This window comes from Gadus chalcogrammus, chromosome 18, assembly GCF_026213295.1.
Source record: "Gadus chalcogrammus isolate NIFS_2021 chromosome 18, NIFS_Gcha_1.0, whole genome shotgun sequence".
Lineage (NCBI taxonomy): Eukaryota > Metazoa > Chordata > Actinopteri > Gadiformes > Gadidae > Gadus > Gadus chalcogrammus.
Window position 1 is genome coordinate 13,279,167 of NC_079429.1, and position 26,059 is coordinate 13,305,225.

Consider the following 26,059-nt stretch of genomic DNA (forward strand, 5'->3'; position numbering starts at 1 on the left):
ATGAATATAACTTGGCCCATGGATCCACATCAGGGTCAACCAGTTGCCTGGCAACTATTGTCCTTAATCAGATTGTAAGTAAGGGTGCTAGAAGGCACTGTTTTCTGTCTCCCCCTCTGTCACACTCACTTCTTTTACTAAGTTGTCCATTATCCGTAATTCCTCTTTTTATCATCACCATGTCTCTGGTGGAACTCATGGATCTCGGTCTATCAATCTCTCTTTCTCTTTCTCTCGGCTTCTCTTTCTCTTTCTTTCGGCTTCTCTTTCTCTTTCTCTCGGCTTCTCTTTCCCTTTCTCGTCCCCTCTTTCTCTCTCTTGGCCTCTATCTGTCTCTCTCGAACGAAGTAGAAATGCACATTGGAAAGTGGTTAAAAATACCAGTGTAGTTTAGTCTTCAGCCTCCCTCAATGGTGACAGAGTGTGATTCCATACCAACGTGTGTTCGCACCTGGTTGATGAGCCAGTGTGAACAATCGTGCGTGCAGGAGGCTACTGTGAGCTTGACCTTGTCCAGCTGCTAACAGCAGCAATGTATATTTTAGACAATCTCGGACACAAACGTCAACACACCAAATGGGTAGGTTGTTGGTGGTTGTCAGTTTATATAATATGTTTTAACAATTCATGTTCATATTTTAATAATTCACATCAGATTGAGCTATTGTTGGCGTCTACAGCTTCTGATCAACACACATGCACGCACACACACACACAGACACACACACACACACACACACACACACACACACACACTCACACACACACACACACACACACACACACACACACACACACACACACACACTGTCTGTCCCACACACACACACACACACACTGGGCCCTATCTTGCATCCAGCACAATTTACTTTCTAGACTGACGCATGTGTCGTTGCTAGTTGGCACGGAGCGTTATTTTCCCTCCACTGCCACTCGTCGGTAAATTAGGGAATGATCTTGAGCCCCAAGGGGCGGTTCGGCGAAAGGAGGAGGCGTGTTCTGGCGCAAACGTTCCCTGGTGCTATTTTGCAGTTTCAGAAAACAATTCTGCCACAAACCAGGAAATACCTGGTTTAAAGTCAGTGGTGCGTTGTTCAGATGCTATTTTAAGGGAACATGCATAATGTTGCTTGTGTACCTCGCGCATACACTTTGCTTCTCTCATCTACCTAGCCACATATTCTTGGTAAATTATTTGGGAAAGAACAGATGATACAGCGGTAATAAGTTGTACTTTTAAATCAATGCATCTGCAAACACCGTACAGCAAACACATATTTTCTTGACACAGACATCGTGTACAAGCCCATAACTTTTAGGATTGATGAGATTGTGAGAAAACATTGTTTTTCCGCGAAAAATAATTTTCCGTGTAAAATAATTAATGAATGCGGGCGCGCGTGTGTGCGTCCATCTGTTTAAACGCATGCAAACTAAACACATAACGCAGTCCATGGCAATGTATATTAACGGGGGGACACATGCATATTAGGAACACAGGTCGAGAACGACCACAGTAACCGCATATCATATGTGTGTTCAGTTTTCTTTGCCGATATTTATTTGAGGACTCGAAGTTGCGTAAGAAAACACTATTCCATGTGTGAATTAGGCCATATTATTGGCCATAAAATGAGCCATTTGAAGTTTGAAATCCATGTAGTCATGCATCTGTCTTATCGGAGACTGCAAACGCAGTCATTTATCCGCCGGTAAAATAGCAACATCGCCATAGAACCGCCCACAAAGCTACTTGCGTTTGGTGCTTCTCACTTGCGTTTCAGACCGTTAAAATAGGCGCCACAGTCTCAGTCTATCACACACACACAGCCACACACACAGTCAAACACACACACACACTTAGATCAAATCAATGTATTTACTTTGGATGCGTAGATGGAGGAAAGGCTGGACAAAGGTTGTGCAGGGAGGCTGTATGTGAGACAATGTGGTGAAGTATGGCCCTTCACCGCCAACAGGGGCCCACTTTGTACAGCTGCAGCCCCCGGGCCTGCATCAACAGGGAAACAAAAAATGCTTTCAACCCTGCCGTGTGAACTGATCCCGAGAAGAGACCAGAGGGCCGGTACCACCTGTGACCGCATGCCTTGCTACTATTAACTCTCTTTTCTCTTTATATTGTGAGTCTTGTTCAAGTGAAGAAAAAGAGACATGGTGTTTTTTTCATGGAAATTGTGGAGTTGCTGTGAGGGTAATCCATCTGATCCTGTTCTCTCGCCTGTCGGGTCGGTCGTCTGGGGTGCGAGTTCGTCCTGCCCTCTGTCCGTCTATCTGTTATCTATAATTACAGTCTATCGATCTGTAATCCAACGTGGTTTACAAGTCAAACTTGCTTGCTTGCTCCCTCTCTCTCCTTTTCCACATCAATCCTTCTGCTTCTTGCTATATTCTATTTTTTGTTCACTTCTCCTTCTCTGGTGCTTTTTTTCCACCTCCACTTGCTCCCCGTAACTTTCCAGGTTTCAAATCTCCAGTGCAGTTCATTTCAGTGCAACACAATCACGTTAAACTCAGTTATTTGCATTCCGATCAAGGGCATGTCTTCAATACAACTCCTTTCATTCCCATCAGATTCGATCAGATTCGGTCAGCCTCATTCCAGGCCCACCGCCCTCCACATCGGCTGGGCCTGGATCAGCCAGAGCACCGAATCCTCCTGCCATCAAACCGCCAAGGCATCGCTGTTTGTGTTGCACTTCACAAGGTCGGCCTGCCCTCCACCCCCCCTCCAGCCCCCCTCCACCCATCATTGGGTGGCACACTAAAGGAACGGACCACTGGGCCACCCCCCCCCTGCCAGCCCCTCTCTCTGCCATTAATGCCACCAATCAGAGTGTGTAGCGGCCCGCCTAATGGAAATAAATGAGAAGGATTCACACAGGCTGTGCTGATTAAAGCAGCCCTGGGCCTGAGGTGCGTTTCGTGAGGCCAGGGGTGTTATCGGCATGCGGTCCTTTAGAAATTAAACATTCAACGTTTTTGCCCGCAAGAGAGGGGTGGCACCATTCATATTCTGAAGCAGTTTTGTATGAGTGGATATCGTTTGACAGTCAGCGATAAGATAATCAATTCAACCCTGATACGCAGACAATTCACCCAATCTCCCGCTCGGCTGTACTGCCGTTGTTAAGCAGCGGGAGATTCATAACCGGCGTTGTGACCCGAATACATTAAGTGGGGTTGTTGTTGAGCATGAGATTGAATACAGGGGTGTTTAAAGTGCGTGTTTTTTTTTCATGCTTTCATTTCTGTGCATGTATTTATTTTCTGTGTAGGTATATAATCAGGTGTGTTTGTGTGCATTTGTGTGTGTCCTGGACCATATGTCTAGGTGGGTTTCCATGCATTCATTCATGTACTCTATTTGGGGCTAAAAATTAAGTTGTGTGGTGTGTTCGACTGGGATAGTTCGTGTGTGTGTGTAACGGCAGGTATTGTGGAGAACGAGGATTTGTGTGAAATAGGGGAGGCTGAGGAGCCGTTACAATAGCAGAGCCTTAATGGAGCTTGTTGCTGTGGTTGCAGAGGGAAGAAAGAGGAAGGGGAGGGCGGGACTTGCATTTCAGATTGGTTGCGGGTACTCTAATAGGGATTGAGAAGGCCGCTGTTAAAGGGTGTGTGTGTGTGTGTGTGTGTGTGTGTGTGTGTGTGTGTGTGTGTGTGTGTGTGTGTGTGTGTGTGTGTGTGTGTGTGTGTGTGTGTGTGTGTGTGTGTGTGTGTGTGTGTGTGTGTGTGTGCCTCCATTGTTAAACAAGCTGTGTGTGTGTTGGTGTCCGTGTATCCGTGGATAGCTGTTTGTGTGTGTGTGTGCGTGTGCCAGCGTACTTGTGTCAGTGTGGGTGTGGCTGTTTTTTTGTTTGGGTTTGTGTGTGTGTGTACGTGTGTGTGCGGCTGTTTGTTTGTGTGTGTGTGGCTGTTTGTGTGTGTGGCTGTTTGGGTGTGTGTGTGTGTGTGTGTGATTGTGTGTGTGGCTGTTTGTGTGTCCGTGTGTGTGGCTGTTTGTGTGTACGTGTCTCTGTGTGGCTGTGTGTTTGTGTGTCTGTGTGTGTGTGGGTGTGTGTGTGTGTGTGTGTGTGAGCGCCTCTGTGCCCAAATAAAGTGGCAAACACTCATTGTAATGCTGTCATCTTGCCACAGTGATCCCTCCCAGTTATCACTGAACGTGACAGGTCTCCCCGCCACATCTCTGCAGAGGAGATTGACATATGAGCGTTAATGATACAGCTACCCTTCACTGGGGCTGTGCAGTGCATGTCGATACCCTTGTGTGTGTGTGTGTCTGTGTGCCTGTGTGAGGACTCTTATTTCCTGCCATCAATGCCCATGCTAATTGTAACCACCATCAATTATCTTGACTTCTCTTGTGAATCATATGCTGGATTTTTCACATCAAGTCATGCAATATTGACGTTGCCCTGGTTGGCTGGCTAAATATGGGATATATGGGGGCTGTGATATCAATTTGCTTCTGGAAGTCTAGCCCTGTGCGGTGTATCCCTGCACTGTGCGATATGAATTATTTAGCAATTTCGGAGACGCTTATATCAAAAGCGCCTTTCAACGAATTCATTCAAGTCATTAAGGAGCCGGGACGGGGTTTCGACGGCTTGCTCAAGGATGCCTAGAGGTCCCTTCAGGCTGGGGGTCAAAGACCCTGACCTCTATATGTGCGGGGATCAGTCACACATGTGACTTGAGACTCCTGACCCCCATTACAGGTGATATGTGAATGTGTTCCATTCCAGATGGTCAGGAAAGAAAAATACACTCAAGGTCAATGGGGATCTCCAGGTCTGTTGTTGTGCCACCTGCACATCTGCCTTTAGGATATTTCGGGACACTCACACAACCCTTAACCCCTCTCTTGGTCACAGTGTACTGAATATGTTGTTCATTGGGATTTTTGATTGTTAGAATCTGCCTGTTCTAGCCTACTTGGATTGTTATTTTTGCATTGTTTTCTCCACCCTTTGTCACTTCTACACCACATTATTTTGACGCTTCACTGACCTCAGAAGAAACAATCTTCTGAGTGTGACAGGTGTGAGACCACCGTCTCTTGGAGCTGGTGTGAATTGAAACCTAGATGCACACGGTGAAAACGAAGCGTACAACTCAACGATTGTGTGACCGTTTTAGTTTTGCTTCCAGAGTTTTAATGAGAACGAAAGACACAAACTACTTCAAATCCAAATGCGTTGGTAATTGTATAATAAGGGAATGAAAGGTTCCTCTGCCCATTGAAGGTAGAGTAAATCAGTTTTTAATGAGATATAGTCAGCTCCGATTGCAGGCTTTAATAATAACTACTCACTGTGTATAGCGCGAGTTTTATTGAACAACGGAAGTGAAGACAGACACGCGTACACTACGCTTATTCTACGTTTCTCTTTATTGAGACGGATAGAAAATGTGTCTTCTCTTACTTACCCCCATTATAGTGCGTTAGATCACAGGCCTCAAAGCATTGTGGTCATGCAGAAAAGCTTGGTGGTTGTGGCCCTGGGAGGTTGACCTCTGAGGCGTTTCACAAACATCCACGTCAGATTTGGTGGAGATAGGTAAATCTATTTAGAGGGACCAGTGACCGACTATTGTACAAAATTTGGCTGCAAATCCTCACTTTACTTTTTGGGATATATTGATCACAGACGGGGTTGATACAATCAGAAAATAAACACACAAAGACAGAGATAATTATAGTGCAGAGATAATTATAGTGCATAGAAGACTGAGACGGACAGAAGCGGTTTCAATGATTCCGTTATCTGGTAAACCGCAATCAGTAACAACAAATTAATGAACGGAGAGGGCTAGGGAGAGAGACAGGGAAATGTGTCGGAAGGGGAGACGGAGAGAAGGGGAGATGTAGAGAAATGGGAGACAGTGAGAGAGGAGAGAAGGAGAAAAAGAGGGGGAGATGAAGAGAGAGGGAGAGGAAGTGAGTGAGGAGGTGGGGAGAGAGAGAGAGGGGGAGATGCAGAGAGGGGGAGACCGTGATAGAGGAGAGAAAAAGGGGGGAGATGGAGAGAGGGGGTGACAGTGGGAGGGGAGAGAAAGAGGGGGAGATGGAGAGAGGGGGAGAGTGAGTTGATTAAAATAGGGTTGGAGTATGCGCGATCAGGGGAGACTGAGCGGGTGAGACAGCGTGAGATGGTTTGGACAGAGAGAGGGAGTCAAAGAACAAATTGACACATAACGCGATAATTACCCATAAACCGAGAGACAGCGAGAATAGATGAAAGTGCAAAATGCTGCCCGCAACCAACGCAACACGTAGTGGCCTCATTTTTATCTAACCCAATTATGCAGAGAGGAGCACAGATAAGACACGCTAACAGTGGCGCACGACGCTACGAAGACATGTGTCAACTAATTGCCCTGTTATTCCTACAGAGGGGCTCTCACCATAACCATGCATGTGCTGTAGGTGTCAAGATCACGTCATCCATACAGCAACCAGCCCAGCTCAGCCAGAAAGTTGGGTGATGATAATGTTGGAGTGTCTTTGCAAGGAGATGGCAGGGATATCTTTTATTTATTGAAGTGTAAATAAAATGGAAATGAAAGCGTTTGGTGCGTTGTTTTGAGACGGAGCACTTCTTGCTAGACGCGTCATGGGAAACGCATATACGGCATTCATTAATGAGGTCGTGAGGGAACGCGAGAACCCACGGAGAGAGATTCTTGCAGGAACAAAAATATGAATAAATGTATTACTTTTGGTTGACAATGCTTTTATCCAAGGCCTCTTAAGATGTGCTGTGAGTGCATAGATCCTCAGCATTGCTCTTTTGTTTTCCCCCTGCAATGTTACCCTGCTACGCCTTAACACTGTACACAGCGTTAACACAGTCTGCCAGTAGGCATCTTTTTTTTTTCCGCCTTAGCAGTGCTCCATTAATTCTGTCACACACACACACACACACACACACACACACACACACACACACACACACACACACACACACACACACACACACACACACACACACACACACACACACACACACACACACATGCCTAACTCCTACCTGCTCCTTATAACTGGGCTTGGTTAAAAGCCTCTTCATCATGACTTAATAATAAATAGCTGCCAAACCTTGTCCTTAACCCATCAGTGTTTGTCTCAGCCTGGGGCCAGACTTACCCTATTTAATCCCTTCTTACACCAATGAGTTTGTTCCTTCTGTGCATTTGCTTCTCACCCCCAGTTGTAACAGAGTAGTCAGCTTAAATATATCTCCAGTTCCGCCCCTTTAAAATTGTTATAGTCATAGTCAAAGTGCAATCATTTGTGCTGAATATACACTATGGTAACTGATGGCTACATGATGAGCTTATGGTTTAATTAAAGATAATAATAATTTTTTTTAATTTTATTGAGGGTCAGGGTTTTTCAATCTATTTTATGTTCCTCCAAATGTCTTAGGGCGCCTGTTAACGGCACTGACATCGATTGAGAGCCAACAGGCTCATAGATTGTTTATAGATTTCCCTTGGATGTTTAATATAATTGCAGCAGGTGTCTGTAAACCACAGCATATGGCTTTCAGTTTTTGCACTGAACCAGAGAACACCTTGCTCACACTCAATTCACTTGATAATTGAGGATATTTATTTTATATTGATACATTTCGGCATATGTCAAATTGTGTTTTTCCACTTCTTTCCCAGGAATTTTTAGTTTCATCTTGCCTGTTTGTATGTCTTAAAGGTAGAGAGGCCATGTTTGTAACGTGTCAGGAGTTGCTGTGCCTGGATGGCTTATGCCTGTACACCATCAAGGTTTTCCAGAAAAGAAAAATACAACATTCTATTCTTTGATTTCTTTTGAACCAAGCACCAACCCCCCTCCCCCCACAGGAAGTCTGGCACGTCCCGTTACCTATACATCCCTTTGCTGTTCTGTGTATCCGACATTCAGACAAGATCGAGAACGGGGAGGTGCACCAGAGGAGGAGAGGCAGCTTCCACGGGCCCGAGGCCCAGGACGCGGACAACAGACAGGAACAGGAAGAGATGGTGCGCAGAGGGAGCAGCTGGAGACGGATCATGCTTCTTATCCTGGCCATCACCATCCACAACATCCCAGGTGAGCCCAGGGGCTGGGCCGCTGTTTGGTGTACATGTACATTTGTATTCTGCTTTGGACAGGACGTTTCGGTTCCAGGGTAAGATGTAATCCCAGATGGGAAATGAGGCTCTCACAGCAGAGAGTACAGGACAGTAATAAGAATTAACAAAGGATAAAACATATTGTTGTAAATTAGATTGAAAAACAACAGGAATATACAGATATAGTCAAACAATTGACTACATTCAGTTCTCCCAACAGAATCTGATTCTATGTAACTTTCATTTTTGAAAAAAACTCATTTTTCCAAGTCCTTGCACCAAGCGAATCATACCATGTAAATTATTGAAATGTTGCTCGATTTCATTCATTGGGGACTTGGGAGTTTCTAACACTGCTAGCCATCCCGTAATGAGAGAAGTTTGGATAACGGTCCATGTCGGCTGGGATGCTTAACAGCCCTTTGATCGTTGGGCCATGGTACATATTTGCTGTGGTACAGTGGGATTGAGAAGCCAATTAGGGACGTTGAATGTGTGTATTAGGACAAAAGTTATACTGGAAGATATAAGTTCGAACAGCTTGCCCGCTGTCGCAGGCATGCTGGGACAATGACAAAGCAGCATCCATTACAACTTGTATACTTGTATATTATACTTTTGTATGAAGCATTACATGTTGTAGCTGCTAAACCATTACATTTGCACACGTTTTGACTGAACAATGTTGCCGTCCATACTAGCGTTGTCCATTTCTATTCAGATTAGATTCATGGTCATCAGCGAAATACATCAAACAAGGTCATTACAAACCACGTGGCGCAAAGAAGCGTGAGGTGATATTTTAAAACAATATATATGCACAGCGGAATGAAACGGAATGCAAGTGTTTGAGACTGAGGGTTTCAGATTAATTCGCTTTTCGACACAATTGTCAAGTTCAGTTTTTTGACCTTGACAAAACAGAAACATGATTTGTGGTCTGCCACACTATCCACATTACCCTTAGTGGAGGCCGCACACCTGTGGCCAATCCATCACCAGACCCTCAAGAGGAGCTGTGAGGAGAATCTCAAGCAAGGTGTGCGTGTGTGTGTGTGTAAAACCCACAGACTCGGTTACATTTTGGGCCTTAGATTATTTTCGAGGCCCAATTGTGTAAATAGATTATTTACACAATCCCGGATGGTGAATCTGGACAGAAAAACAAATCATCTCACCGGTGCGTCTTCACGTGGCCGGCCTCCTCTGTGTTCCAACATAGGTGTGAAAAACGGATTATTCCCAGATGAATCACTCATCTCGGAATAACAATGATTCTGTCTACTTGGATCCATCTCTGTCACATCCACCCGCCCCCACTTTGCTGTTATTTAAACACCGGTTATACATCCACATGTGTCTGCTAAGACCCCCCTGCTCGCGTTCGAGGGAGAATGCAAGCGGTGGACAACTGCTGTCATCACGCGATCAATGAAATGACAGGATTGAGGAAGTCTAGAGTGATGCCAGCCGGAAGGATAGGCAGCTCTAAGTGGATGCATGGGGCGAGCCTCGACAAGGGTTAATCAGACCTGCACATACTGGGTCCATTTTGCAGCCTTTGCAGCTCCAGGTCCCGGCTGACCTACCGAAGCTCTTCAGAAGATATTCATGTACCAGGAACTTTTTCGTGGTATGAGCGATTTGATCTTAGTCTTCACCCATAAATATAAATACCCTCAATAGACGGAATAATGTCCAACTTACAAGGGAAATTCAAAAATATAAGGCGAAAAAATTATTGTATTCGTTGACTTTAGAAACCCACTCCCATCTCTAATCATGTGTGAGAAGAGCCTGCCTGTCCCAAAGGAAGCGTGCACTATAGGGTTGCCCGTCTGAACTGGTACGAACAAAGAGCAAAGCTGTTTTTTCATTAAGATCCCAGGCCTAAATGCTGCACGCTCTAAATTGAGAAAAGTAGAATGCAGAAATAGATTAGATAAAACTGTCTTAATCCCCCGTAGGAGAAATGTGTTCATTGCAGCAGCCCAACAGCAGTGGAAAAAGAGTACAAAGTACTAAATACTAACTAAGGACAAGACAAGACAAAAAGAACAAACAACAACAAACAGGACAAACAAAACAGCTTATAGATTTTAATCAATAATTGACAGACGTGTTCATCGTCCAAACGTCAGTTCAAAACCAGGCTCTCCTATGTCCGGAGACAGCAGTGATGGTACCTGTTGACCGTGGTCTGCTCCACATAAAGCTGGGAGGTGTCTGGTCCGCTCCACATGCAGCTGGGAGGCAGATTTCAACACTGAATAACCAAATGTTGTTCCTGCCTCACCAATGAGCACCTATGCATGTGTATGAGACTGGCCCTGACGCCATTCCAGCCCATATCTAACACCCTCGCAGGACAATCTAGAGCACACTCTTCTCTGGCTCAACCAAAGACACTTACTTGGGAGTGTTAAGAAGTCAAATGCAGTGAACAAAAAATAAGTAAAAGGAAAACTCGAGCAAGAGCCCTTATTTTTATAGAGCACTTTATTGTAAAATGCATTTTTTTCTCAAGCTCACGCATTTTATTTTGAAATGCAGTCCTTATTTGAATTAAAAGGAGCAAATAACAGTTATTTATTGTTAAAATACTTATCTTATATCTAGTTCACCCTGTGCAATGTGTAAACTGGACCTGTTAGAATTTTTATTGAATGCCCCTGATGTTCAATATTATAATTTATTACACGGGTCTTCTCAATGCCGTGGAATGCTCCGTTCACTTGCATGGGCTCTTCACAACTTCCTGCAGTGAATTATATTTGATAATTCACCGTTGCTAAGTATAATTGACCGCTGTCAAGGAAAACAAAGGACTTTTTGCCTCTAATAAAGTCTTTGGTAACACTCCGCAAGTAGTCCGGTAACTTGTCAACCCCAGGGTCTTCGGTTGCTAAGCGACATCAACGTCTTTGATAGATAGATAGATAAATACTTTAATAATCCCAGAGGGAAAAGATTGTTTGTTTGATTGTTTCTTTGGCAGACAATTTCTCTGCTGATCATCACTACGGATGCTGGTAACAAATAAATTGTAAAAAGACACACCATGTGAAGTTATTTTTTAGTTTTGGCAAATAGCCGTGTAATAAGCGGGATAATGTAGAGAACATCGCTGGTCATTATCGAAAATAAGCCCCTTCAGGGCGAAGCAAGACACCTCCGCTGCACGTCGGTGTCCTGTTCGCTGTCCGGGCTTATTTTCCCGATAATGACCGGCGTTCTATACATTATCCCTTACATATGGGGGTACTGCAAGGACGGAGACGGCCGCTAGGTTCAGATATAATTGATACGAGTGTCAAGATACAAACTTCTTTGATTTTACTTTTCAGTCGGAGGAAATTGTTTTTAGCACTTGCCTGGGATTTCAATATCTTCAGAAAAAAGTGTGTCCCTTCTTTTCAACTACTTCCATCTGCTGGTTCTTTAAAATCGGGATTGGTTTTCATCCCTCATTCATTGAAAGTTGGTTTTCTGTAAGCTCCATGGTTGACACAGCACAATTCTTAACCCCTCTCTACGTGTGGCTTTGAGTGGTGCGTGTGTTTGAGTGCGTGTGCACACGTGTGTATATGTGGGTTAGTACAACCAATATTGAACCACAGATCGCAATTCAATTCCAAGCCACTTAAAGAAAACCCATTTTCTTTCAGCACATTCGTAGCCTCCATATTTACTGCACCCCTGCATTCCAGCAGACAATTATCCAAATTGCAGTGAGCTGACTCAATCCTCTGGAAAATGTTCAGAAACGTCTTCGGTTAGATAACATGATCTCTCAATATGAGCAGTTAGTCGGCTCATGGAGTGTTGCACACCTCTCTAGCTGATCACACGGTTATTTCTTGTCTATCATTATAACGATATACAAGGCCGTATTCTGTGCCTTTGACTGAGGCCTCCATTTCAAGCCGAGGCTCCCTATTCACTGTGACAAAAAGCATGACCTTAACACTACTTATCCGCGTGGGAGTGGGCGGTTGTTAGCAGTTGGATTGATTGCTATCACTCCTGCTGGCATGAGGTGTCGTTCCTGTCATGAGGTGTCGTTCCTGCTAGCGTGAATACTGAAGGAATAGTCTTGTGGGCTAATTGAGCGCTAGGGCTGTAGTGCTCTACCATCATGATAATAAGGTCTTATTAGGGCAGTGACAGTAGCAGGCCAGCAGTAAGGTATAACGTTCGTTTAGGAAAACGGATTGAGATTAATTGTTGGTTTCTTGTCAATTTACTTGGATTACAGTGGATTACATTTACTACGGACATGCAGAAGGGAAAAGAGCCATGAAAATGTATTTGAGATCTATGACAGGTTTTCGATGATATTCTGTTGAAAACCTTTCCGCCTTGAAATAAGCATAGATATGTATTGAAAGCCTCTCAATCAACTGAAAACTGTGGCCAATGGGCTTTGTGTTACGCAGGGTAGGTTAGCCATTGCACATCATAGGATTCCTTTCATCTTTTGAGTTAAAAATGGAGCACATATTCAATTATTCATTGTTTTTTCACCATTTGGGTTTTATCTGTCTGTGCGCACGTCTTTTGTGCATAAAGCAAACACATTGAAATGTACCTCCATGCAATCGTTCATGGACCTCTGTAGACCTCAAATATCCACCACCCAGAGTTGATTTATATGTTAAGAAAGCAACAACAAACAGACTGCCTCACACACACACACCCACACACCCACACACACACACACACACACACACACACACACACACACACACACACACACACACACACACACACACACACACACACACACACACACACACACACACACACACACACACACACAGGGTAGAATAGTGGGCATTTCTGACAAGATCTTCAATGGAGGCATCAAAGCTTTTCCTCTGGCTTCCGGAGAGGAAACCAGACCACTACTCTGCTTGAGTGCACTTGAAAAGCCGCCGAGTGCCCGAGCCATCGTTGTCCCCTGCCATAGCTGCATGTGCCACCACCGCTCTGATGCGGATGTCTTCATGGTCCACAGCGCTCTCTCTGTCATCGGATAAAGAAGCTGTTTTCTGGATGCCGAACCGGTGTGGATTGATGACTACGCTACGCACGCTTAGCCCAAGTTAAGCATCGGATGTAGTGTGCTGCTGAAACCTATATGAGACTATTTAGTCCTCTGATTGAGCATGAAGTCATCCAGCAGAACGACATCAGCTGACACCGCCGTCGGTGAATCCATGACTTATACGTCTCCATGTTATAGCTTAGACAGTGAACGCCGAGACGGTTCATTAGCCAACAGCTCGAGGGCTACACGGTGAAGCCAAATGGAAGTCACTAAGGCGCAGGCAGGGGTCGGACGGTGAATACAGGAACGGCTCATTAAGGAGCAAGTGGGTTGTTATGTGAAGCACATCTGCGGGTCATTAGCGAGCCAGGGCCTCAATGGCACGAGGCCTACAGGTGGACTGAGGACCAGAGGGGATCGATCCACCACGCTTGCAACTGGGACTTGCCGTCCATACTAGCGTTGTCCATTTCTATTCAGATTAGATTCATGGTCATCAGCGAAATACATCAAACAAGGTCATTAGCAGCAAACCACGTGGCGCAAAGAAGCGTGAGGTGATATTTTAAAACAATATATATGCACAGCGGAATGAAACGGAATGCAAGTGTTTGAGACTGAGGGTTTCAGATTCATTCGCTTTTCGACACAGTCTGAGGGGTTGGCTCACCCTCAGCCTGCCAGCTCCAACAACTTTCCTTCAGTTTATCTTTCTCCTTCATCCCCCCCAACCCCCGTATGCAACATCTGCTACCTCGCCACTCTCCCGGTCCGCTGGGAGCCGAACACTGGAACTCACTCCTCATGTTTAATGCACACACCCACCATGAAGGCACAGAGGCGGGTATGGACTGAGTCTGGGTAATATAGAACATCACGATGAAGGTTCAGTAAGCCTTTCTTTGAAAGGCTGCTTCGGTCCCATGGCCCTTCGTTGACTGCCCCCTAGTGGTGGCGGAGGGGAAGCGGTGGGCCATGTATGAGAAGGAATGAGATGGGGCTGGCTGTGCTCCACTGAGCCAGGGTCTGCGGCCACAAGGGACCGGGGGATGTGTTTATGTTTTGTATTACCGGGTGTTTGCTTCGATAGCATAACGGATTCACGTCCCGTTTTCTGTTGCCACATTGCAAACCTACACGCAGGCAGTTGATGAAATTATAATAGAAAAGGAAAAGATAAATTAAATAACACTTTGAAATATACTATTGAAAAATATATATTATAAAGGAACAGTGTTTTACGATCGAAAACATGTCATTCTGTACAATAACATTATTGTGTCAAGGCAATGACCTGATACATACTACAAATCCAGAATATATAACAATCAATAATACATAGGTAAGTACCAAGCGATATGCATACTAGTAATATGCAATGAATATAAAGGGGACCTGGGTTTGTGTTTAAGCATTGCTCTTAAGCTTCTTTGTGTGTTTGTGTGGTCCAGGAACAGACTGAATGTTGGGTTTGACCTTTTCACTTCTGGTCAAGCTGAGGTGTATTTTCAGGGTGCAAGAAAAGCAGAACTAATGAGACTTAAATGGTAGCAAGGGAAGGGGGGAAGGAGATGGTGGGATAGAGGGATAGGAGGAGGGAGGGGGAGAGGATGAAGAGGGGGTGAGAGGGTGGGGGAGAGGGAGAAAGAGAGGATTATAAGGAGGAGATAGGGAGGGGGAGAGGAGCCTAAGGAGAAGATGGGAGTGGAGGAGGAGGAGGGGGAGAATATGGGAGGGGGTACGAGAGGATGAGGAGGTTCGAGAGATGGAGGGGAGAGGAAGAAGAGAATATGGGAGGGAGGAAGAGAGGATTAAAATGGAGAGAGAGGGAGGAGGAGGAGAATAGTGGAGGAAGATGGGAAGATATGAGGGAGGGATTGGAGAAGATGGAAGAGGAGCAGATAGGAGGGAAAGTGGAGAGGATGATGAGAGGGAGAGGGAGGAGGATGGGCGGAGGGGGGTATATGTTGTCATTGTGGAAGCCATCACATAAGCCACCATTTTGTTAGTAGACTGAACTTGTACTCAATAAGGTAGTGTCCTTGAAGCATCATATAGTAACGTGTATCATCATATATTCTTGTGCAGATGAGTTGAGTAAAATGAATGCACTTCATTGTCATGCATCTACATGATAAAGGGATACTGTGTAAGAGTTAGACTGCTATAGTAAACAGGTCATTTTAAATTGCATTGCATATGCTGGAACTGATGCTGTTAAAAAGATTAACAAACTCCAAATTCATAACTTGTAAGTTGTAACATTATCTTAATTAGGTGCATTCACACAGGGAAATTATCTTAATGGTAAATGTCCCATCCACCCAGCTTTCCCCAACCAACCCCAGATTGCAAATATGCATTGTGTGATTCAAGTGTTCATGCATACCAAGTGGCAGACCGTACTGTATATCTCTAAATGTATCACAGCAGTGTTTTCCCAGCGGGGATGTTCAAGCTGTGCCAATCTAAACCTACGTCTTTGTCTGACCCACGTCGGTGTGTGTGTGTGTGTGTGTGTGTGTGTGTGTGTGTGTGTGTGTGTGTGTGTGTGTGTGTGTGTGTGTGTGTGTGTGTGTGTGTGTGTGTGTGTGTGTGTGTGTGTGTGTGTGTGTGTTCAACAGAGGGCCTGGCTGTAGGTGTAGCATTCGGTGCCATAGGGAAGACCCCGTCTGCCACTTTTGAGAGCGCCAGGTAAGAACGCTGCTGGAGGCTCATGGGGCATTGCATGTTTGGGTGTGCAGGTGTACACACATACACACGCACACATACACACACACATTCTCACATAAGAACATGCAATGCACCCAAACATGACCACACAGAGACATTCATGCAACTTAATTTGCTCATATTGAACATGTTGCACTTAAACCTACACCCGCTCACACACGCACACACGCACGCACGCACGCACGCACGCACGCACAAACAGACACACAGTCGATCTTGGCTTCTTTCATCAAACTCATGGCATTCTGTGTCTGTGGCAGTAACGCCCCCAGACATATTGGATAGGGGTGAGCCAGATGAGGCCACCGAACATCTGGGAACCCCCCATGAAATCCATTTCAGAACTGAATTTCAGGAGTTATTTAGCTGTTGTGGTATATTATGGAATAGTTGAAACTATGTGTGGTAAGGAATCTCACACTGATATGCTTTGGTATCGTACTCTACAGTTAATGTTAATTATCTGATGGGCATAGCCGTATACCATACACCTAACATTTCAAGTTCCACAACAATGATGCTTTAACGTCCATTTTGATTAAATGTTGATTAATTTCATGGTTCTTCAAATAAGGTAGTTGTCCCTTTTCCTTAAATAGAAAAATATACAGCTTTAATTTGAAGTACATTGATTGTAGGGAACCAGACATTTACTGAGGCTAGTTGACCATGCATTTATTATTTTTTACTTTTATGAAAAATAGACATTATTGATTTAAATGAATAGCGCTTAGTCTTCAACAAGTTTTCTGTTCGGTGGATGCTTTCAAAATCTATCTCACTCTAGCAGGTTTCTCCAAAGTTGCCGACCCCTAGCTTTAATAGTAGTAATTTATGTTATTCTTCTCACTATCTCTATTAGCAGGGCTATCGGTACATTTTCGATTGTATATATAAGTTTACCTCCAATGACTTTCCATCAACTTACTTGGATGTCAATTATGCAGCACCCACAACAGTAGCTAGAATTGGGATAACACCAGTATAGGGACCACTCAAAGGTACTTTGTTGTGAACTGCTGACATCTGGTGGTTGTGTTAAAGCACAACATGTTTAATGCAACAGGTAGCACTGTTCATTAAGTCCCAACCACAAGATGAAGAATGTTTAAAATCAGTTGGAGTCCTATTTGGATTATTTTAGAACAAAAGCAACCCACTGTGCTTTTCATGAAGCTACAACAAAATCGCAAAGAAATACCAAATAATATCGAAGTAAAAACATTAATCTAACGTTAAATATCCTTGAGAGCATGTACTGTTGTTGTGTATAACAAGGTTCTGCTTATCCTGCTGTAATCAAGGTAATTAGACAACAAGGGATGACTAAGTATCCAACAGCAGTGTATGTCACTGTAAAAAATAGGGAACATGAATGAAACATTTCTGAAAATAGATTGGTTATATTTCATTTTTCCTCATCCCTCAGGAACCTGGCCATCGGAATTGGCATTCAGAACTTTCCAGAAGGGTTGGCGGTGAGCTTGCCTCTCCGCGGGGCTGGGATGTCGACATGGGGAGCCTTCTGGTAGGCACCAACCAAGAGTGTGTTGTGTTTGGCCCTTAGTCCACGGGTACTTGCATCGATCCCTGACATCCGCACAGGCGTCCTTGATCAATAAGCCCGACCCCTTCTGCTCCACTCCACTGTGTGTGCAAGTGTGTGTGTGTATATGTGTGCGTGTGTGTGTGTGTGTGTCTGTGTGTGTGTGTGTGTGCAATTAGTTAATCCCTTCCCCTTATCTCCCTCTCCCAGGTACGGCCAGCTGAGTGGAATGGTGGAGCCGGTGGCGGGGTTGCTAGGGGCCGTTGCCGTGGTGCTGGCGGAGCCCCTGTTGCCGTACGCGCTGGCGTTTGCCGCGGGGGCCATGGTGTACGTGGTGGTGGATGACATCATACCGGAGGCTCAAGTCAGGTAAGAGGAGGATGGAGAGGCAAAAGGTTGTGAGATCGCGATGTGTAGAGAGGTTTTCTCCGTCCAAACGATCTAGATTCAATGTAGATTCAAAAACATTTTGAGAAGAATCAAGATAATTACTTTGCGTAAACATCGCCTTTGACTTAATAAGCGCTGTGCAAGTTGTGGCCCCTGGTCAAGCGAGGGCCCCTTGTTAAGCAACAAGCAAACAAAGGCACAGATGCAAAATAATGTTTTTCAACTCCAAAATAGATGATGATTGGCTGAAGATTTAATTATCGATTCTTAGTTTCACCATAACTGATGCCCAGCCCGAATGGGCTTGCGAGAAACTTATTGAGAAACATAAAAAAACAAAAGACATGATGCAAATTGTTTGATGCAAAAATGCATGCAAATACAGGTCAGTCTAGGGGTTGTTGCACAGCCAAGTCCTCATGTACATGGATACGCACAACCCTAAAACAAGGTATCTCTCTGTCTACATTGAGTTTGACTTCTCTCCTACCCCGGGCCATGAAATAAAATGAGCGGTTTTAAAAATGTCAAACTTGAATGGCCCTTGAACCCACCATCTGCCCTAAACAGCCCCGCTTTTCCAGGCCTGTTTCATGCAAGCAAAAAAATCCAGCCTGCTACATTTGCCCTCCTTGGGCTTTGCTCAGTATGATCCTGGTCCGTGTTGCACTACAAATACGAGGAGACATTTGCGCTACATTTGCTTTGGCATTTAGCACCCATCGTTAATCAATAAAATAACAAACTAAACAGAGAAAATTGTAATGGCTTCGTCCCTAGTCTTGAACAGCTTCACATTAAAATTACCCTTTTGTTAAAAATCTGTTGTGCAACCCGTTAGGTAGCTGAATGGCGTGGAAAATCCTTTGTTCAAAGATGGGTGAAGGTTGTGCCTTTTCTTTTTCTTCTCTTCTAATGTGTCCTCCCGTTGCCAGTGGAAACGGGAAACTAGCATCGTGGACGTCGATTCTGGGCTTCGTGGTGATGATGTCACTGGACGTGGGGTTGGGATGATTGTAACCAAGGCGACGACAAATCCAACGTCAAAATCCAGATCGCTCACAAACTAAGGAAGGGACCAAATATTCCAGTCTTCTCAGTGCAAATAAGGGCTCTACATGTGCATTCATTCTTTTGTTGGATTGATCAGAGGTTATTTTTTAAGTTGGTTTGAGCTTTTTACGTTTTTACTCTCATTTCACCCAGGTTGATTGCTATGACCGTGTCCATATTATCCCATGCAGCTCCGAATGAACAAATACTTGAAGGGCAATGTGTTTCATTTCTTTAATTTCTTCCACTGTGACCAGTGTATGAAGTTGTGCTTTCTCATGTCCGTTTCTGTGTTGTTTGGGAATAGTCTGGGGATGAGTTTAGGTTATTTTAAGTTGTCCTTAGTCGTCCATTTTTAATCTTGCTGGATCGTCCATGCAATGAAACGGATGCAATGCTGTTTACAGTCACAGAAGATGAAGAGATTAATAACTTGTTTATTAAAAGTGATTTAATTTAATGTAATTGCCATTGGTGTCAAAGTGTAGGGGAGAATAGTTGTTTTATGCCTCAAAAAATGACTTGTAATAAAATGTGACAACTAATCTCATCTACGTTTTTCTCTGACCAAATGCTGACAAAGAAATTACCAAGAAAAAAACATCAACCATATATTGCCCGTTTTTATTTCTTATTTATTTTCAGTAAGGCACTATCAAGGGCTGCTATGTGAATGTCAGCCCACTCCCACGCCGCTGACTATTCCGGTAACTCCCCTTTGGTTAGCAGAGGGCTAAACATAACGTAACATACAAATCTAAATCGTACACCCATGCGTTTCTAATTTAGCACGGTGTCTCAGCGTTCCTGCTCTTGTCGTTATTTAAATATTTCACTTCGGGTTGTATTAAGTGGAGGCAGGCCGCAGAGTGCCTGAAGCCTTCTTATCATCCCTCAATCAGTCATCCAGCCTTCATTAAAGCGGTGCGTTGTGATGGCTGCGGTGTGCAGGACTGTGTGTTGGAAGTTGGAGGCAGTCTCTCATTGAGATCCATCAGGGATAGGATTGATCAATTCATCAAGGCCCTCAAAGCTGAACGGCATAACGGGACAGAGCCATGAATCCCCATTGGTTGTTTTATCATGAGTGTGGAAATACAAGTATGACATGGATACAGTATAGAGTAACGAAATATACATTGTGTTTAATATCAGATGTTTGGCATGCACAATAGTTGTGTTGTATTCGATTATTCAGTACATTATCCACACGTTGTAATGCGTAGCTTTTGGGCCAACTCGTGATAGAACATAAGGATTTTCTAGGCTGTACATCGCTCTCTGTGTCCAAGGAGCAGATTTTCCTGGTAATTCTCTCTTTGAAACAAGGGGGAATTACTGGCTTAAAAACTCAGTTGATGGCAAATGTGTGCATCTTTTTCTTGTTTCGTGGCATTGAGTATAGTAATGATAACACTTTGGTCCTAAGTTATCATAAGCATGTCTTTAAAGAGCAGGTAGTTATGCCTCTGCTCAAAGATGCCCACAGGTTAGGTGGTCGACATTTGTGGAACCTATAACACGACGCATCAAACAATGTCTTTTTTTCTATTGTAACACATTTACCGTTTCAACTCTTCACACACATCACACAGGGTTGACGTCCTTCTAAACATCCTTTCTCTCGCTCTCTCACACACACACGCATGCATATGAGAAAGAAAGCACGAGAAAGCGGTGCACAGAATTGCAGAGAGCTCGACCCATTTAATGTAAGTCTAGAACCAGCTGCACATCTAACATCGACAAAGATGACGAATATGCCATAAAGTACAAAACAGAAAAGCGAAACAAAACTAAAAATTCTTCATAACCTCAACAAAAAGCTAAAAACTAAAACATGGCTCAAAAAACTGTAAAGAGCAAAAATAAAAACAAAGAAAACTAAGGCATATCCTGATGCGTTTAAGAAGTGCTTCTAACAGGGGCACCATGTTGACGAGCGGCCGTCAGCGAGCTATAGGATCATGACGGGCATGTTCCTGTACTCCAGGTAGTCGATGAGTCTCCGGGGCATCGCCAGCTGGTCCACGCACTGGATCCGGTCGGCCTTCTTTAGCTGTCCCCGGATGGCCAGTCGACACTGGGAGGCCAGAGACTTGGGAGTTCCTACGAGGGGGAGGGAGAGAAAGTGATCGACGGATGATTACAAATCCAAAGTCGAGCCCTTGATTACAAATCTGATAGTGCTTTACATTCAATTTGCATAGTTCGTCACGCCTCTAAAAGGGGCAAGGAGAAACTCCCCAGATCGAAAAGGTAATGAAACCGTGAGAAGGAACGCTGACACAATGGCATAGTGGTTAGCACACCTTCATTGAAAGATAAGGTCCTTTGTTCAAACCCCTGGGAGCAGGGGGGAGTTTGTATACATGTTCACCCCATGTTAACGTGGGTTTTCCTCCCACCTTAAAAAAGAGATTCATGTTAGGTAAATACTGCTGCCGATGCCCTTGACCTAGGCAGTAGTCCTGGGGTTGGTCCCCAGGCGCTCGACTGTGTAGCTGCCCTCATAGTGATGCATCTAAAATATTATAAAGGTAGAGGGATCCTTCCTCTCAGGGATGGTTACTATTGCTGATTCATTTAGAAATACTTGCTAAATGGGTCAGACATTGAATGTTATGAGCATAAAACTAGGTAATAAAACAAAGGTTAAGTAAGAATAAGTGATAAGGGAAAAGTAGATGCGTTTGAAGTAACCCTTTGTAAAATACCTCACCTGACATTCCCTATCATTGGATTACATTAATTGCTGCCTCTACATTTTGATTTGTCCTTTTAAAAGTGTCAGCAAATGTTGCCTTTCCACCACCAACTCCCGTATTGTTGAGTTTTTCCTGCGATTTAATCTCTGCGGTCCAAGTCAGGTGATTAACTATGTAGAACATAAACGTTGTGTGAACTGCTAACAAAAGATCTTCACTGTTTGCCCACTGAGGAAATGAAACTGCCATGAATGGGGTGTGTGCGATCAGCTGATATGGCAACAACAACACAAAAAAAAACGGGGAGGGGAAAGTTAAGAATTCCCCTGGCAGAAACGAGAGCTGCAGATGTCGTTTAAGGCCGCTGGATCAGCAATAGCAGGTAATAAAGATAATACTACTACGGGATAAGATGATAGCAAAGCTACACCCGGTCGGATGAGCGCATTACCTTGACACAATCAACACATGACTATGATTGTGTCGGTGTGATGAAATCCAATGAAAGCCCAACACAGAGCCAGTCTCTGTGTCTGCACTAGGAGTCTGCGAGACCAGTTTAGACTTTTTTTCAGCTAACTTTGCGCACAGAAGACGGGGCCTCACCTCTCTCCCGCAGCAGCAGCTCCACCGCCTCGTTCTGCTTGGTGGACTTCTCGATGATCAGCGTGGGCAGGTACACGTTGGCGCCGAAGTCGATGAGCAGCCTCACGTACTCCACGCCGCAGCCGTGCCGCAGGCACATCTCCAGCACCGTCTTGGGCTGCTTGATGCGGCTCAGCAGCCCGCCGTCGGTGCAGTTATAGTCCGGGTCGGCGCCGAACGCCAGCAGCACCTTGAAGCACTCCATGTGTCCGTACACGGCCGACAGGTAGAGCGGCCCGCTGGACACGCTCGCCCCCGAGCTCCACAGCAGCACCTTGGAGCGCGAGTTGACCTCGGCGCCGTGGCACAGCAGCTCGCGCAGGACCACGGCGTCGCCCTCCCGGGCGGCGGTCAGCACCGGCGAGCAGTTGTTGGCCATGCTGCCGTTGGGGTCGGCGCCGGCCTTGAGCAGCGCAAGCACGCACTCCAGGTACTTGCCGCACACGGCCGTGAAGAGCGGCGTCTGCGCCTTGACGTCCACGCAGTCGACGTGGGCGCTGTGGGCCAGCAGCACCTGCAGGCAGCGCAGGTGGCCCTTGGAGGCGGCCATGCGGAGAGGCGTGCCGGCGATGCCCCAGCCGCCGCGGCAGTTGATGACCCTCTTGTAGATCTCTTGGCTGAGCATCTCGTCGAGGAGCAGGGCATCGTCTTGGGCGACGGCCTGGCGAAGCTGCTGGATCTCACGGCTGCTCTCTTCCTCCACAGAGGTCTTGAGTCGGAGCATAGGACCACCTGCGTTTGCGAGGCAGATGCAGTGAGGGCATGAGCAGGACGTTTTACATCCCGGGAATCCCGTATGGGTGGATTAGCCGAGAAGTTAATAAATAATTATGGAAATAATCACATTTGATTTAAAAAAAAAATAAAAATATTTAGCGATTCATCATTTCACAGAGGTTTATATTTGAATTGAACCGCAACGTTAACCATCAAATGTTTGATCAAAATTACAAAATGATTGTTCATTAACAATTACAGATTTGAATACTTTTCTGTTGATCGACTTGTTGCAGCGGTACATTGGATCACATTAGTTCAGATCAACTGAATGGGTTGGTTACCGATGCTTAAGAATCTCACACAACCTCACAGAGACATCACAGGCCGAGAGGGCATTATCATTCTTTAGTCCACAACACATAAAAGTTGAGATTAAAAATTAAGAACGTGACAGTGATTTCCTAAACACTCCTTAATCATTATTATATATTATATTTTATTGTATGCATAATGCAAATAGTATATACATATTAGAGCTCTCAAAGCACTTTTCAAATGGATAAATATACTATGCCATGGATGACTTGCAATGTTCCAGTCGGCTATAATGTTTTCCTTCATTCTGTTTGGGAACGGGTTGGACCTAACCTTCATATCCGTCCCTCGATTGTTATGAGGCATGCAATTATTGTCATTTAAATCATTTTCTTGATCAGGTTTCTGTGATCGTCCGTTCTGATTAATGACCCCAGTAGAAAGAAAAGGATTTGGGCTCAACTAAAAGGACGTTAGTTTCATGCGGAAAACAGCCTGGTGTGAGGCTTTTTGAATACAGCTTTTGTATTCTCCTTCCAGTTTAAGGGCCTCGTCTACAATCAATCACCAACCACACTTTGGTTTTACTAATGTTCATATGCAGTAAGTTACCCTCAGTGTCCTTCCTATAAATAAAACGGCGCCAGGTAATAGTTAGCGACAAGACCCCTTACGATGTATAAAGTAAACAAAAATAAATATAAATGTTCCCTGGGGGGGCAGTTTTGTTATCAGCATGATCCAGGCATCCCTATTCACTTTGTCATACTGAGGCCTGGAGATAATGTAATGCCATCACCCGGGCGATGGTGAAACTATACATTTAGATTAACATTAGTTAATCGCCATACGGTGCGGATTGGGGAACACCAAAACAACAAGCAGTAACATCAAACCATACACACTGTGTCATATCACACGGTGACACCGTTTGTATTCACGAATAATAACTTGCTTGCAAATCGCCTGCTTGCTTGCGATCTGCAGACACTTCTGAATACCTCTTGGATGTATGTCATCGACGTCCAAAATACAATCCGAGATTATTTACAGTAGGCCCGATCGGTATACCGAGATGAGGATGTGGGGATGACCAAAAAGAACACGTTGACCATTAAAAAAACAAAAACAAACCGATCACACATCGAGAGTAGTCAAAACGTCGCGTCGGTTTTGGGGAGTAAACATAATATCGATTAAAACTAGGGATGCATATGATTGTGTTTGTGTTTACCTCGGGAGATGTCGGTGTCAGCTGTCCCAGCGCCCCATAGCTCTGCAGATTACTGTACGATGACGCGTCTCTTCTTCTAGCACCCCACTACTGTAGTGACCATGGGACCGTTACTGCCATCTAGAGGCATGCTCTCTAAGTTCTTCAAATAATTACATATTTAGTAAATAATTACATTTGTTCACGTGTAATTTGAATTTCACATCCCTGCACGTAGACTACAATATTTCTGTTACATTATTCATAGTGCAATTATTTAAAATAGCATTGAAGAAGGTTCAGTTTCATCTTTCGTTTCTCAGATCATAAAGATTAGTTTTCCATTATGTTCTCAAAGACAGGTAGTTAGTTTATTTTTGAATTAAGTAAATACAGCAGCTACCTTAAATAACAAACAATCAATAAAGCATAAGTGTATCACTTGGTAATAGGAGTGATTCCACTCTAGGGCTTTATACTGTGGTTATTATGCTCCATATGTACACAAGGGGGCAGCAATCGTCCATGAAATGTACCAACTACCTTTACCTTAGCCTACCTCGAAGCTGTCGCTGCTCATGTTTCATTGAATTGGGATGCGGTGCTGTTGTGACTTGGCTGCAAACATTAATATAGATCAAACACGTCCCATTAACAAATTCATGCTACAGTTGATGATCCTCCCTGCTTTTATCTGTTGGATGAATCCGTTAAGATAGTGTCCTCAAGAGTACACACACACACACACACACACACACACACACACACACACACACACACACACACACACACACACACACACACACACACACACACACACACACACACACACACACACACACACACACACACACACACACAATAACAATAGTCGTCTTGTATTTATTTAGAAAGGGGATCATCCATGTCTATAATAGTGAAGGTGTGGTGGTTGTTAACTAAAGTCAATATTTGCCTGGCTCACAGGGCAGTCCTCAGTGTATGATTAAATAGTATAACTAGACCTACCCTGGTAAATATTTAGTAGGTGGTGTCCTCTTCCTGCAAATGCCCAGTATCTTCTAGGCGTCATACCAGGAATATGTAAGATTATTTCAGCTATTGGATGATTGTTGCAATCAAACAGAGATTCTGCAGTTCCATCCGAAATGGAGTCTGAGTGCTGCATTGTATTTGAATTCAGCTATAAATGTAGCCATAGTTTCTTGTTGACATTCTCACTCTATGATACATAGATATTTCTCATGATTCTCTCCTGTGTCTGCTGATTCAGATAGCTGTATGTCTGGTCGTCATGCCCTTATCACTTTCCAACCCCATGTGCTTTTCACATATATATTAGGCCTATTTAACCCTGCCGCTCCTCACTGTCCAGCTGTACTCATCCTGTTTCCTGTGCCCTCTGTAATCTCTCTTATCCCCGCTCCTCTTCTTGTCTTTATCTTTCTCACATCTCCCCCATTCTCCTCTCCTCTCCTGCCCTCTCCCTCCCCTTAATTTAAGTGAACCGCTCTCCTTCCTGTCCTCTCCTCTCTTCCTCTCCT

General features: G+C 44.5%; 2 protein-coding genes across 5 annotated transcripts in view; one reads left to right on the plus strand and one right to left on the minus strand.

Moving 5' to 3' along the window:
• The window catches only part of slc39a11 (solute carrier family 39, member 11), a 68,226-nt gene extending 42,840 nt beyond the window's left edge, over positions 1 to 25,386 (plus strand). For all 3 annotated transcript variants that reach the window (XM_056576438.1, XM_056576440.1, XM_056576439.1), the window contains exons 6-10: positions 7,949 to 8,116; positions 15,817 to 15,886; positions 17,355 to 17,453; positions 17,682 to 17,840; positions 18,797 to 25,386. In XM_056576438.1, the coding sequence (XP_056432413.1) occupies positions 7,949 to 8,116; positions 15,817 to 15,886; positions 17,355 to 17,453; positions 17,682 to 17,840; positions 18,797 to 18,875 (575 nt within the window). In that variant the 3' untranslated portion in view covers positions 18,876 to 25,386. The remainder of the gene's footprint in view (positions 1 to 7,948; positions 8,117 to 15,816; positions 15,887 to 17,354; positions 17,454 to 17,681; positions 17,841 to 18,796) is intronic.
• LOC130370900 (ankyrin repeat and SOCS box protein 12-like) lies at positions 18,329 to 24,648 on the minus strand. Of its 2 annotated transcripts, XM_056576441.1 has the most exons (3): positions 24,537 to 24,648; positions 22,229 to 22,999; positions 18,330 to 21,023 (listed from the first exon to the last, which is right to left on the minus strand). In XM_056576441.1, the coding sequence occupies exons 2-3, from the start codon at positions 22,989 to 22,991 to the stop codon at positions 20,872 to 20,874; spliced, it is 915 nt and encodes a 304-aa protein (XP_056432416.1). In that variant the 5' UTR covers positions 22,992 to 22,999; positions 24,537 to 24,648; the 3' UTR covers positions 18,330 to 20,871. The 2 variants fall into 2 exon arrangements, with proteins under 2 accessions (XP_056432417.1, XP_056432416.1); XM_056576442.1 differs by lacking the exon at positions 24,537 to 24,648 and having other exon boundaries at positions 18,329 to 21,023; positions 22,229 to 22,997.
• Positions 25,387 to 26,059: the final 673 nt, after the last annotated feature.

What these genes read in the sequence shown, in the direction of transcription:
- LOC130370900 (XM_056576442.1), bottom strand. Translation starts at nt 22,991, where the DNA reads ATGCTCCGACTCAAGACCTCTGTGGAGGAAGAGAGCAGCCGTGAGATC. An exon ending in GCTGCTGCTGCGGGAGAGAG is followed by an intron (nt 21,024 to 22,228) that starts GTGAGGCCCCGT and finishes TCCCCCTCGTAG; the next exon opens with GAACTCCCAAGTCTCTGGCC.